Source organism: Phyllobates terribilis, unplaced genomic scaffold (assembly GCF_046119375.1).
Source record: "Phyllobates terribilis strain yellow unplaced genomic scaffold, ASM4611937v1 Scaffold_2__4_contigs__length_985480577, whole genome shotgun sequence".
In the NCBI taxonomy this organism is placed as follows: Eukaryota; Metazoa; Chordata; class Amphibia; order Anura; family Dendrobatidae; genus Phyllobates; species Phyllobates terribilis.
The window spans coordinates 437381984-437396391 of record NW_027362762.1 but is presented as its reverse complement, the minus strand read 5'-3'; the positions used below and the strand labels follow the sequence as shown (position 1 = coordinate 437396391).

At 39.2% G+C, this 14408-nt stretch overlaps 1 protein-coding gene across 1 annotated transcript in view; it reads right to left on the bottom strand.

Annotated features, from left to right (window-relative positions):
* The window catches only part of LOC141252768 (uroplakin-3b-like), a 43007-nt gene extending 31839 nt beyond the window's left edge, over nt 1-11168 (bottom strand). The window contains exons 1-3 of the mRNA XM_073670555.1: nt 10981-11168; nt 9084-9227; nt 1359-1575 (exon numbers count right to left, since the gene is read on the bottom strand). Of these exons, the coding sequence (XP_073526656.1) occupies nt 1359-1575; nt 9084-9227; nt 10981-11038 (419 nt within the window). The 5' untranslated portion in view covers nt 11039-11168. The remainder of the gene's footprint in view (nt 1-1358; nt 1576-9083; nt 9228-10980) is intronic.
* Between the last annotated feature and the right edge of the window lie 3240 nt (nt 11169-14408).

The window sequence follows — 14408 nt, the reverse complement described above, 5'->3', positions numbered from 1 at the left end:
AAATGGGGTCACTTGTGGGGGGTTTCCACTGTTTAGGCTCATCAGGGGCTCGGCAAATGCAACATGGAGTTCACTATCTATTCCAATTTTGCACTCCAAAAGTCTAATGGCGCACCTTCCCTTCTAAGCTCTGCTGTGCGCCAAAACAGTAGTTTTCCACCACATATGGGATATTGGCGTACTCAGGAGAAAATGCACAACAAACTATATGGTCCATTTCTGCATGTTAACCCTGTAAAATACTACATTTGGCGCTAAATGAGCATTGCTTTCATTCCTGTGAAGTACGTAAAGGGTTAATAAACTTATTGAATGTGGTTTTGAGCACTTTGAGGGATGCAGTTTTTAAAATGGTCTCATTTTTATGTATTTTCTGTTACAAAGGCCCCTCAGTGTCACTTCAAACATGATATGGTCCCTTAAAAAATGGTTTTGTAAATTTTGTTGGAAAAATGAGAAATTACTGATAAATTTATAACCCTTCTAACTTCCTAACAAAAATATTACATTTCAAAAATGATTCTGTTGTAAAATAGACATATGGGAAATGCTATTTATTAATTATTTTGTACAGCATGACTAACTAGTATGAGGATATAAAAGGGAAAGCTTAAAAATTGCGAAGTTTTCAACATTTTTCGCCAAAATTCTGATATTTTTACAATTAAATGCAAGAAATATCAGCCTAAATTTACCATTAACAAAAAGTACAACATGTCACGAAAAAACAATCTCAGAATCACTGGGACACGTTGAAGCGTTCCACAAAAAGTGACACTGGGCAGAAATGTAAAATTTGGCCTGGTCAGGAAGGTGAAACCCCTTGGCTGAAGGGGTTAAGGAAGGAAACAAGGTTTAGTGGATGAAAATATTTGAATTTTGACTTGTTTATGTATTAAAGGAGTTGTCCTGGATTACAAAAATGGACAAAAATGGGGCAAAATATAACGTAATCAATTCTCACCTGTTCAATCAAGCACTGATGCTGCAGTGGTCACCGTCAGTCAAGATGTCACCGCCAGAAAGATGCAAAAAGCCATGTTTCATGAGTGTTTCACACATGTGCAAAACACTGATCTGTAAGTCGGTTACATGTAGTGCACCATACTGATTCACAGATTATTATTAGTGATACCCAAACTATTAGATTATACAGGCTGCCTAGCACCTTCTAAGAATACCCCACAAAGCACTGACATGCTATTCCCCCTCCCAATATTATATGGGCAGGCCACATCCTTTAAGAATGATGCAAGCTGTTGCATTTTTTAACCTGTTGTGTCAGTAGGTTTGCAATGCCTGTGCCATTTAAGCTGTAAAGTAATCAGAATAATTAAATATTTCATAAATGATCTTACCGATAAGGTCCATTTTCTGTTAAAATCCCATTACAAAATGAAACATTTCCGCAATACATTTCTATTCCAACCGGAATCAAAGCCTTGGGTTTTGGAACAGTATCAGCACATGGGTAGGTTGCAGCTGGCTGCTGGTAGATATGATAGTAATGTTTAGTTGGGAATAACTTGTAATCAGATGGATTACTGAGATCATTTACAGTCAGTCTTGGTATAACTGTGGGTAAAACAAATTTAAAGTCAGTGAAAATAACAAAACCCTACATTTATTTAAAGGTTATGTCTGTTTATGACATGCTACTGTTTTTATTCTATTTCCATGTAATACTGAAAGGTAAAAAAGTAAAATAGAGTTTCTAACTATAATAATTTGGACGTCTTTCAGACTGCATAATGAAATACATCAAGTATTGGGACACCTAGACCTTACACCTGTATGATATCCCATTCTAAATCCATAGGCATTAGCGTGAAGTTGTTTCCCTCCTTTGCAGCTATAGCTGCTTCCAAACTCCTGGGAAGGCTTTCTTCAAGATTTTGGAGTGTCCAAAGGAATTTTGATTTTTGATTATATCTGAGGTCAGATACTGATGTTGGACAAGAGGGTCTAGCTTGCAATCTTCTGTCTAGTTCATCTCAAAGGTGTTCGATGTTCAATGGAGCTGAGTCAGGACCCTGCACAGGACAGTCTTCCACTCCAAACTCACCCAATCATGCCTTTATGGACCTTGCTTTGTGACTGAGGCACATTTATGCTGGAATAGAAAAGTGCCTTCTCCAAACTGTCCCCACAAAGTTGGAAGCATACAATTGTCCAAAATGTCTTGGTTTGCTAACGCATTAACACTTCCCCTCAACTTGAACTAGGAGGCCGAAAAACAACTCCATAGCGTTATCCCTCCTCCACCATATTTTACAGTGAGCATTACAAATGAGCGGATCAATTCATGGACGATCAAGTTTGAGTAAAATTTACTGAATTTCATAGTTCCACACAAATTCAAATAGTTTGACATTTTATTCATGATTCGATCCCCATCATTTCCCACAATGCTGACGCATCAGTGAGCGGGCTAATGTCTGGAGTCCCAATAATGCCCTGCAGCTGTAACATACCTTCTACATTGGTGGTAGAATGAACAGGAAGTGAGAGCTGTGGCTACTCTCTCAACTCTGGAACAGCATCGGCACCAAAGGTAAGTATACGTTTTTTTAATTTTAACTGGGGCAAACATGGCGAATGAGAAGGGGTTGTCCTAGTAGTGAACAACCCCTTTAATATGTGTACATATAGTAGACTTTTTGAAAAATAAATAAGCAAAAATAAAATATATTACAGTTCATACATATACACATATACAGGTGCTTCTCAAAAAATTATATCATCAAAAAGTTAATTTATTTCAGTTCTTCAATGTAAAAATTAAAAATCATATATTATATAGAGTCATTACAAACAGAGTGATCTATTTCAAGTGTTTATTTCTGTTAATGTTGATGATTATGGCTTACAGCCAATGAAAACACAAAAGTCATTATCTCAGTAAATTAGAATAATTAACAAAGGCTTCCTACGCATTTAAAAAGGTCCCTTAGCCTTTTTCATTAGACTCCACAATCATGGGGAAGACTGTTGACTTGACAGATGTCCATAAGGCAGTCATTGACACACTCCACAAGGTCCCAGAGTTCCAATTTTCATTTGGAAAAAACACCTGCAAAGACTTCCTATGCATTTAAAAATGTCTCTGAGTCTGTTTCAGTAGGCTCCATAATCATGGGGAAGACTGCTGACTTGACAGATGTCCAGAAGGCAGTCATTGACATACTCCACAAGGAGGGTAGCTACAAAAGGTCATTGCTAATGAAGCTGGCTGTTCCAGAGTGCTGCATCCAAGCATATTAATGGAAAGTTGAGTGGAAGGAAAAAGTGTGGTAGAAAAAGGTGCACAAGCAACCGGGATAACCGCAGCCTTGAAAGGATTGTTAAGAAAAGGCCATTCAAAAATTTGGGGTAGATTCACAAGGAGTGGACTGCTGCTGGAGTCATTGCTTCAAGAGCCACCACACATAGACGTATCCAGGACATGGGCTACAAGTGTCGCATTCCTTGTGTCAAGCCACTTATGACCAATGGACAACACCAGAAGCATGTTACCTGGGCCAAGGAGAAAAAGACCTGGACTGTTGCTCAGTGGTCCAAGGTGGTGTTTTCAGATGAAAGTAAATTTTGCATTTCATTTGGAATTCAAGGTCCCAGAGTCTGGAGGAAGAGTGGAGAGGCACACAATCCAAGCTGCTTGAGGTCTAGTGTGAAGTTTCCACAATCAGTGATGGTTTGGGGAGCCATGTCATCTGCTGGTGTAGGTCCACTGTGTTTTATCAAGACCAAAGTCAGCGCAGCCATGGAGGAAATTTTAGAGAAATTCATGCTTCCCTCTGCCGACACGCTTTTTGGAGATGGAAATTTCATTCTCCAGCAAGACTTGGCACCTGTCCACACTGCCAAAAGTACCAATACCTGGTTTAAAAACAATAGTATCACTGTGCTTGATTGGCCATCAAACTCGCCTGACCTTAACCCCATAGAGAATCTATGGGGTATTGTCAAGAGGAAGATGAGAGACAGTAGTCTTCCCAGCCAATCCGGCTACCACGCAGTAAAAAAAAAAAAAATAAAGTAAAAATAAAAAACCCCTTTTATATTCACCTGTCCAGCAGCTCCCGATGTCCTCCTGGTCCACGGCGTCGATCCTCTCCTCCCAGAGGCCGGCGGTACACTGCGGGTAGAGGCCTTGCTCCCCACAGTGTACTGAGCTGCCAGGACCTGCGGTGGCATCAGCTGATTGCTCACGTGATCTCACCGTGGGAACCTTCAGAAGAAAGTTCCCAGGGTCATGGCTGTGAGAGCTCACCAGGGCTGATCAGCTGATCTTTAGCTGATGGACCCCAATGACCTCCTGCAGCAGCATGTATACTGACAGGGGTGATTTTACACCCCTGTCAGTATACACTGCTGTCTTCTACAGCAGTGACATCCTTGATTGCTGATGTCACTGCTGTAGAAGTGACACGGATCGTCGTGGGACACTCGTTGGCGGTGATCGTGGACTACATCATTGACGGCGGACAGGTGAGGGATATGGTTGTTTGTTTTTTTCCGTTTTTTTCAGAAGATCGATGGCTTCATGGACGGAGTGTAATTAAAAAAACTGTAAAACCGTGTGTTTTTTATTTAATTAAAATACTTTATTCTGGCTGTGTTTTTATTGAAAAGGCAGCGACCATCTTACTACGTAGTCAGTAATGTGGTCGTCTTATAGACGCCCTCCATTACTAACCTGGGCTTCACGTCAGCCGCCAATACAAGGCTGACGTGAACCCCAACCCCATTACCCCACTCAACACCGCTACAGGGCAGTGGGAAGAGCAGAAGCTAAGCGCCAGATTTGGCGCATCTTATGGATGCGCCATTTATGGGACTGTTGAGGGGTGATATTAATAGCCGTGGAGGGGGCTAGTATTCATGGCCCCTTCCCTGGCTATTAATATCAGCCTTCAGCTGTCTAGTTTAGCCTTTTCTGGTTAGATTTTATAGGGGGATTCCACGTCAGCTTTTTTCTGGGGTCCCCCTGTAATCTAACCAGTAAAAGCTAAACAAACAACTGTCGGCTGATATTAATAGCCAAGGAATATTGTTGGGTTGGCTAATGGCTCCTTACCCGGCTACTAATATCAGCCCCCAGTGATCGGGTATCTTTCCCTCTGCTGGTTATAAAAATGACGCGGGAGCCCATGCCATTTTTTTTTTTAATTTTAGGCTCTGTGCCCACGATCCGGATGTAGCAGCACCTTGGACGCATATTTTTTAATGTGTCCAAAACGTTGCATTCTATTGAACGCAGGTAAATCCACATGTGTTCACTGAACCATGCGGATTTATCACATTCAATACTTTCTAGTGGACAAATTTCTGTTGCGGACACTAGCGACTCAGCAAGAGAATTTGACATGCTGCGGTCCTGAAAGACGCACAGCATGTCTGTGTCCATGGGTGATCCACAGCCTCGGATGCACGCATAGTGGACATGGGATTTCTAGAAATCCCATCCACTATGCTGTAACATCTGGACGCTGTGGGTTTGACGCTGTATAAACATGCAGGGTCAAACCTGCAGGGGCTCCTGATTGTGGCGGACATGCTAGTCTCCGCTGCAGATTTTGACCAATTGAAGTGTCATTATATGCGGTGGATTCACATGTACCGATAACAAAAGTGCGGCATTAGAACACCGCATTTTGGATGCAACAAAAATACACTGCGTCCAAATCGCTGCTGAGAGCTTATCATGGGGACTTGATGGCTAACGAACCAGCTGTGAGATGTTAATTATGGCCAGGGATCATGTTTGCAAATGGAAACTTCCCAGGCTAAAAATACCAGCTCACAGCACCTGCATAAATTACATGAATAGAAATGCTAATAAAGATTGGGTGAATGGAACTAGTTGACACCTAGCTCTTTTGTTTGGTTATGACAAGGTGTCAACCAGACCCTTTCATGACCAAACTTAATTAAAGTAAGGAGTTAAATAAACACACAGACACAGTGTAAACACTTTATTTGAAATACAACAGACACATTCTTTAATCATTCAAATTAACCAATATACTCACCCCAGTTCTGATTGTAATCCAAGGTCACCAAATAACTTTATTTAACTCCAAAAAGCATTAATTGATGTACAAAAATGCTTGAAAAAACATGTCAAAACCGCGTAAAAAACTCACCCAAAAAATTTTCAATGATCCTCACAGTGGTGAGTGTTCATTCATGGTGGTGCAGAGTGCTGCCACCACTTTTAGTTAAACAAGTATATGTATATATCTCCCCATATACTTGTTGGACTAAAAGTGGTGGCAGCACTCTGCACACCATGAAAGAACACTCACCACTGTGAGATTCATTGAAATTTTTCGGGTTTTATTCACTTTGGCACTTTAGATGCACGGAGTCACTTTTTCTCTGCAGCATTTGTGCCTTCCCCAAAATACCAAACATGCTCCCCTGATGATTTCTCCGTAAGGAGAAGGAAACGTGTCCGGAGAGATTTTTGTGGGATAAGTTATAAAGTACATTTGGATCCTGCCCTTGTTAGGGCAGGAGCTAACACCAGTGGCACGACAGGGCAGTATTAGTGCTAAAATAATATCAACTGGTATGGACGGGGAATCCTGACGATGTCTGCATGAAAAATGGGTGAGATCTACACATTTTATTTCTACTGTATATTGCACGATAGCACTTTATATTATGGTTTATGCTATTTAACAATCAGGACTGGATATACTGATTATGAGATCTAATCTTTAATATTAATAACGGTTCTTTGTGTCCTTATGTTAAAAGGGGTTTCTTTATTCATTGTTTAAAATATATGGATTGAGGATATAATGTTTTTACAAGTACAAGTAAAGATTACGCTTTAAGAGAATCCTCTCTGCTGTTTGTTGTTGTAGATACTGAGGTATTTCCCTGCTATTCGTAAAGCGGGTGTTGCTATTTAATTATTTTTTTTGCGTAACCAAAAGAACCTGGCTGGGAAAAGTTTATTCTATGATCCAGCTCAGCAGTGTGGAGTGTGTTGAGACTGCTAGTTTGTCTGCTCTGCAAAGAGAAGTATGCTGGAGGTGTTTGTTTGGTGAACACATTTAATAAAAGTGTGAGTTGCTGCTGGGAATACTGAGGTTGATGAGGATGCTACATTTATGTAGTTTTATTCTGCCTGAAGAAAAGGGTTGTTTATGTTATCCACTGATACTGAAGGAAGGTTGTTTTTGTTTTGGAGAGGTAAAGTTTATCAGGGACAATAAACTACATGATATTTTGATAAACAAAAAAACCCTGTGCCACATGTATCCAAGTAACTACACGAAAGTATGAACCCCTACTATATATACAGTATATATATAAAGGTATATGTATAATGAGAGTGTAGTGTGCAAAAGTTTTAGGCCGATGTGGAAACAATGCTGCAAAGTGGGAATGTTTTCCAAAATAAAGAGATTTTCAAGCTCTTTTATATGAGGCCTATCCCTACAGGGGTTCTCCTGGATTAGAAAAATAAACATTTTTACAAGTAAATAAATACGTAATTATAAATAAATTCCTAAATACCTTTCATTAGCTAGCATATCATACTTGTTTTGCCTAGGGAGTTAATTACTATAGTACTATAAAATGACCACCATCTTGTTACACTGACAGAAACCTGTCTTAGAATGTTAATAATACAGGTGCTTATCATCAGGTACAGTAGGAAGCTCTGCCCATTCCCTTTATGTGTAAGAAGATATGCTCCCAATAGATACTTTGAGCTAATACTGGAGAGACCAAGGAAGCTGATGTAAGATGAGGCTGCTTACACTGTTGTCCACCATTTATTTCAGCTCTGATACTGGAGATACCAGGTGTGCTGAGGTAACAAACTGCTCACACTGCTGCTGTATACTCTGTCTTTCTGATCCAATACTGGAGATACCAGGGATGCTGAGGTAAGAAGAGGCGGCTCACTCTACTATCCACCCTGTTTTTCTGATCTAATACTGTAAATACCAGTAGTGCTGAGGTAAGAAGAGGCTGCTCACACTGCTGTCTATCCTGTCTTTCTGATATAATACCATAGATTCTTAGAAGTGCTGAGGTTAGAAGAGGTTGCTCACACTGCCGTCCTCCATGTCTTTCAGTTCAAATACTGGAAATATCTGGAATACTGAGGTAAGAAGAAACTGCTCACACTGCTGTTTACCCTGTCTTTCTGTTCTAATACTGGAGAAACCAGGAGTGCTGAGTTAGGCTACAGTCACACATTCAGTATTTGGTCAGTATTTTACCTCAGTATTTGTAAGCCAAAACCAGGTGAGGAGCAATCAGAGAAAAAATACAATAGAAATACGAGCACCAATTCTGCATTTCTGACCCATTCCTGGTTTTGGCTTACAAATACTGATGGGAAATACTGACCAAATACTGATAGTGTGACTGTAGCCTTAAGAAGAGGCTGCTCGCTCTGCTGTTCGCCATGTCTTTATGTTCTAATAGTGGAAATACCAGGGATGCTGAGGTAAGCAGTGGCTGCTCACACTGCTGTCTACCCTGGATGGATGGACAGCAGTGTGAGCAGCCACTTCTTGCCCCAGCACCCCTGGTATCTTCAGTATTAGATCAGATAGAAAGAGTGAAGAGCAGTGTAAGCAGCCTCTTGTTACCTCTGCACCTCTGGTATCTCCAGTGTTAGATTAGAATATCCTTTAGGAGCACAGCTAATGTAGGAAGTAGTGGGGCAGAGAAGGGAGCTTCCCTATACAAAACAAGTGTCATTTGTTAACCAAAGGTATTGAGGTTTTAATTTATAATAACATTTCTTTTATTTATCTATTTTTTTCTGTTCCGGAAGAGCCTTTTTAAGACAGGTTATCAGCTGTTTGCATTTCTGCTCAACCTTTTCCCTTCACTGTTTATACTTCTTTATACACCATATTTCTGTACTTTTGGTAGCGGCTGTGTTACGCAGTGCATCCTTGTTCCTTTCACTGTAAGGATTTCTTGTGTAGCTAGCAGGAAAAACAATGAGATGCTCAAAGCTCTCGCAGTAGCAATGTGGCCCCCTTTTTAAAAAGGAGAAAGTCTCTTTAGGAATATGGTTTAATAATATATTCACTTACCTGTATTCAGTGCAACAACCAACCATACATCAGTTGTGTTATACAGGTGAAAAATGCACTGTGGTTCATCAAGGGCAAAACTGTTATTTGTCAGTCTCCCTAAAACTGACTTGGTTGTAACTTGAGGAATATAATATCGAACCTCTGAAAGAGGACAGAAGAATTTATTAATAGTATTTAATTTGTAATATTTATGTGCAGGGTTAGATAGGCTCACGAAAGTACCGGGATACCTGTGGTGGGCAGGGATCTGACATGTTAAATGCCGCAGCAAGATCCACAAAACTGAGCAGTAGACAACTCTATCCAAATATATCAGTAACTGTTTTCTCAATTATTATTTCATAAATGAATAGTACATATGAAAATAGACAACTTTTTGAAACATCTTAAATAAAAAAATCAGCTTCCTTGTCTTCTTGGACTGATCTTTCACTCTCAGTACATGTGTAAAATCTGTATTCAGTGAAGGGAGACTTTCACATTACTGAGATAGGAGATGACAGATGGTGCTTATAAGATTCTATGGAGATGGAAGGGGTGGCAGAGGGGAAACATTCTAGTGCAAGTTCTCCTGAAATGAGTTTCCCTTTTTACCATTGATTTAAAGTGTTAGGCCACTGCCCCACTATCTGTATTTGGTCAGTATTTTTTCTCAGGAGTGGGACACAAAACCAGATGAGGAACAATCAGAGAAAAGGTATAATAGAAACAGGTCACCAATTCTGCATTTATCACCCACTCCTGGTTTTGTCTCCCACTCCGGAGAAAAAATACTGACAGAATACTGACCAAATACTGATAGTGGGGCCGTGGTCTAAGAGTTGTTTCGGGAGAACTTGCATCAGGAAGTGTGTCTGCCTTCAGTTCTCTTCTCTTTATAGAATCTTATCAGTAGTAACTGTCATCTCTTATTTCAGTAATGGAATAATATGTCTTCACTGAATACAGATTTTACAGTTTTACTCTTGAATTGAGAGAGAAAGGTCAATCCAGAAGAAGAAGCAGATTACTCAGATTATATGTATTTTAAAGTTTCCTATTTTCATGTGTACTATTAATTTATGAAAACTATTAATGAGACCCAAGATAACCAAGTCTAATATATTTCTGTTTCTAATATTATTATATGATCTATAAATGTATTTAGATACAACATCAATTTAGCATTAAACAGTTCATTTCAACTTCTGTCTGCCTTTCACTTTACATTTGGGAAAATAAAATGCACTCTTTGTGAGTATTACCTCTCTTGTTAGAAACAAAACAGAAACATTTTGTATTTTTTCCTATTGTTTTACCTGTTGTAACCTTGTTATAAATGGAGCAAAATATATTTTATTCTACGTGGTCTAAGGCAAACTTATTTTGACTTTCTGCTATGTAGCCTATTTCTAGTGACATGAAAATTGCTAAGTTTTGGAAAAAGAATTGTGAGATTGAAAAATCTTTTCTTGGACTAAACAAGTAAAGTTTATTAATCTGAGTTCTTCATGTGCTGCAACTTTTGTCATATGTGAAATATATGTAGCAATTCAGTCGCTGAGAACAGATTTATTGGAACATCTTTTCATGTGAGACAAATTGTTAAAAACTACAGAAAGTCAGAATAAATCTTAAGTAAACAGTTTCTGTTTATTTCAATGCAAATATAACTAAATGGGCAGTTGACTTGTTAACTGTTAACAATGAAAATGTTACATTTAATGTGTTTATCAAAATAATGAATGAATAAGTGATAAATCTTTGAAAAACATCAATGACAACAATAAAAATCGCTTTGAGAAAATTGCCCCAACACATTTCCTCTATGCAAAAGGTGCTACATACCCTTGAAAAAAAATCAGCTCAAGGAACACAGAAATTGTAAAAGGTGAGAAAAGATAAACTGCTTTACCTGCTAATGTTGCTGTGACCCCCAGCAGCAGGAGCCCCAGTTTTAGGAGCAGATCCATGATTGAATAATGTATTATAATTTTAATGCAGTAGTGTAAGTACAGTAGTACTTGTTTGTCTCACGCCAGACGATTCTGAACTTTTAAGAATATTCCTATGAAGGGTTGGTGTCTCCCCTGGGGATGTACTGGTCCCTTGCTTATAATGGTTCATGCATTCCTGACATAATGAAGAGAAGAATAGAGGACAGACACGTCAGACTTGTTTTAGAGTACAAATAATAAAACATAATAGAAGGCAATTTCGTGAAAAATATAATTTTTAAGGGATTCTTACATTTCCAAAAAGAGGATTAATAGAACTAATGTTTATCAACTAATGCTAATGAAAGTCCTGATGGAGCATTCAAGATATATCACGTGATAACATTGGTGCAGTGACCCAGATTTCCAAGAGTGTACAAGAGTAAATATCAGACTAGGTGTGGTAAGAATGTAGGGTTGTTCATGTTTTGCGTAAGTTCCTGAAGTATTTTTAGCTAGACAAACCCTACCTGGAGGTAAAGAAATTTATGAAACACAATATATGGCAATGGTATGAAATGTATGTCTACATATATAAGTATTCTATAGTTATACATCCAAACATTTCCTGGTAGAAATATATGTATGACTTGTACACGCACGCACAAACACACGCACGTTTATTTAACCACATTTTCTTATCCATTATGGTTTTTCTTTATTTATATGACAAACTAAATGCTTTTTAAAATTGTTAACAAGTAATCTTCTTGTACAACCCCAATTCCAAAAAAGTTGGGACGTTGTGTAAAATGTAAAGAAAACAATAATGCAATGATATGGAAATGCCCTATAGCCATATTTTATTCACAACAGAACATAGGTGAAATTAGATATTTTTCCATTATATTTGAAAAAAAATAACTCATTTAAAAATTGATGGCAGCTATACATCTAAAAAAACTTGGGCCAGTGCCATGTCTGCAGTTGTGTACCATCATATCTTCTTTTTACAGCAGTCTGTAAGCGTTTGGAATGTGAGGAGACCAATTACTGGAAATTTGGGAGAGGAATGTTGTCCCATTCATATCTGATGTATGATTCTTCCTGTTCAACAGCCCTGGGTCTTCTTTGCTGCTTTTTTCATTTTTAGAATGCATTACATCTTTTTTTTATTGATGAAAGGTCTGAATACAGGGAGGTCACCTGAACTGTTCTTCTGTGGAGTCGCGATGTGATGGATGCAGTATGTGGTTTAGCATTGACCTGCTGAAATATACAAGGCCTTATAGACATTGTCTGGATGGGAGCATATGTTGTCCTAAAACCTCTATATAATGCTCAGCATTGATAGTGTCTTACAAGATGTGTAAACTGCCCATGCCACGGGCCCTAATACAACCCCATACCATCAGAGATGCAGGCTATTGAACTTTGCGCTGATAATAAACTGGATGGTCCCTCTCTTGTTGAGTCTGCAGAATATGGCGTCAGTGGTTTCCATAAAGAGTTTCAAATTAATCTGCACGTAGATCATAAGTATACAATATTGATCATCTGCTTTGTCCCTTGTGCTCATAGATTTTTGCAGAATTTCTGTATCTTTTGATGATATTATGTACTGTAGAAGGTAGGATATTCAAAGTCTTTGCAATTTTACCCTGAGGAACATTTTTCTGAAGTTGTTCACCAATTTATATCTTCAGAACCTTTTCTTAGCTGTCTACTCCTGCCATACAGCAGACCTCAACCATTTTTATGTTGCCGACTCCTGGTCTACAGACTACATATGCAATGTAGGAACTACAATTGAGATTGAGTGCCATCTAGTGGTAATAAAGTTGCATTACAAACATATTTATTTAAATTCTTTTTACATCTTGGCATGTTTGTAGTGTATATATAAAACATTTTTGTAGTTGGTTTTCATTAATCCTTTCCTTGAACTGACTTTCTTCTGCAAACTGTATATGTTACAATAGGGTGCAAACTGCTGGTTCTGTTCAGTCTCAGTCCCAACAAGCTACTCCCTATCAGATCAGTCTTGATCCTCTTTAGACTATCTCCTGAACGCTTAGAGTTCAAATCAAATTAATTCAGATATTTAACTTAGATGAAGGTAGCCAGCAATTAGGATTATGACTCAACAGAATCAAGATACTTACACCATGGTAAGGTGAAGTTCACATGTCACGCAAGGTGTGGGAAAGACTTAGTGCAACACAAAGCGAAGAGGGAAAGACCAGACTCTAGGGAAAGGGGGGAGTGGAGACCTCCTAGGCTGATCTAATATCACTCTGTCTCCCCTAACATCCCTATATTTGTTCTTCACCAATTGCCGCATGCGAACCTCTCCCTGTCTTTCCCTGGTGTTTGGCCCTGGCTAGGGAAGGGAGGGGGATGAGTGCTAGTCGATCCCCACTGACAACTAAAGACAACAAGGTGGAACAAACAAGGGAAGATAGCTTAGCTTTTAGTCTACTTCTGAGAGATGAACACCCGTCCTCATAGCTCCAGAGAGGAAGAAGTAATGCACTTGCTCCGAGACTTCACAAGGGGTAATGTGAGTATCGCCAACACCTCCCTCTAACAGACAGCAGTTATTTATACACCGAGGCCAGGGTGTTAATTAGCAACAGGAAGGTAGCCGCTGGGTCCTAGAGAGACAGCCTCTAAGAAGGTGTCTGTAATGCCAAACAAAGAGATCTCCTGCAACCAACTGCAGGGCGACTGTTTGTCACTTCTGGCACACCCGTGGCATCACACCATGTTTGGAATCTTTATTTAGAGGTACAGCACTGTACAGTTTTTTTTTCATATACAAGTTTGGGCTCCTTAAGTGTTGGATATCCATGCACACAAATTCCTGGTACCCAGAGTTTCAGCGATGAGCTGACTGCTTTTTTTTATTGCAGACGGCTGCAACATATCCTACTGTGTATGCCAATGTTCAGTAAAGTGCAGCCACAACGCCCTCATTCTATGCAAGGGCTTCTGGGCAGAGCCCGGTATGGGCAGTGAATCTGACAGCTACAGTTAGAGCCATATGTTTACATACACTTAGGTAGAAGCAATTACAACTCTTATTTATCCTGTTCACAGATTCCAGGTCAACAGACTCTACTTTAAGGCTATGTGTCCACGATGCAGAAATGCTGCATATTTTTTACGCTTCTCCCTGGCAGGAAAAATGCATGCATTTTTTGCATGCGTTTTTCCCGCCAGATAGAAGCGTTTGTCAAGCGTCTTTACATGCATTTCTGCATGCGGGTTATCAAGCACTTTTCCAAGCGATTTTAGCATCACTTGGAAAAGTGCTTGACAACTTGTTCACACTATATAAATCCATACAACCAGCATGGATTTATAGTAGTGTGACCAAGTTAGTTAAAAAAGAAGAATAAGA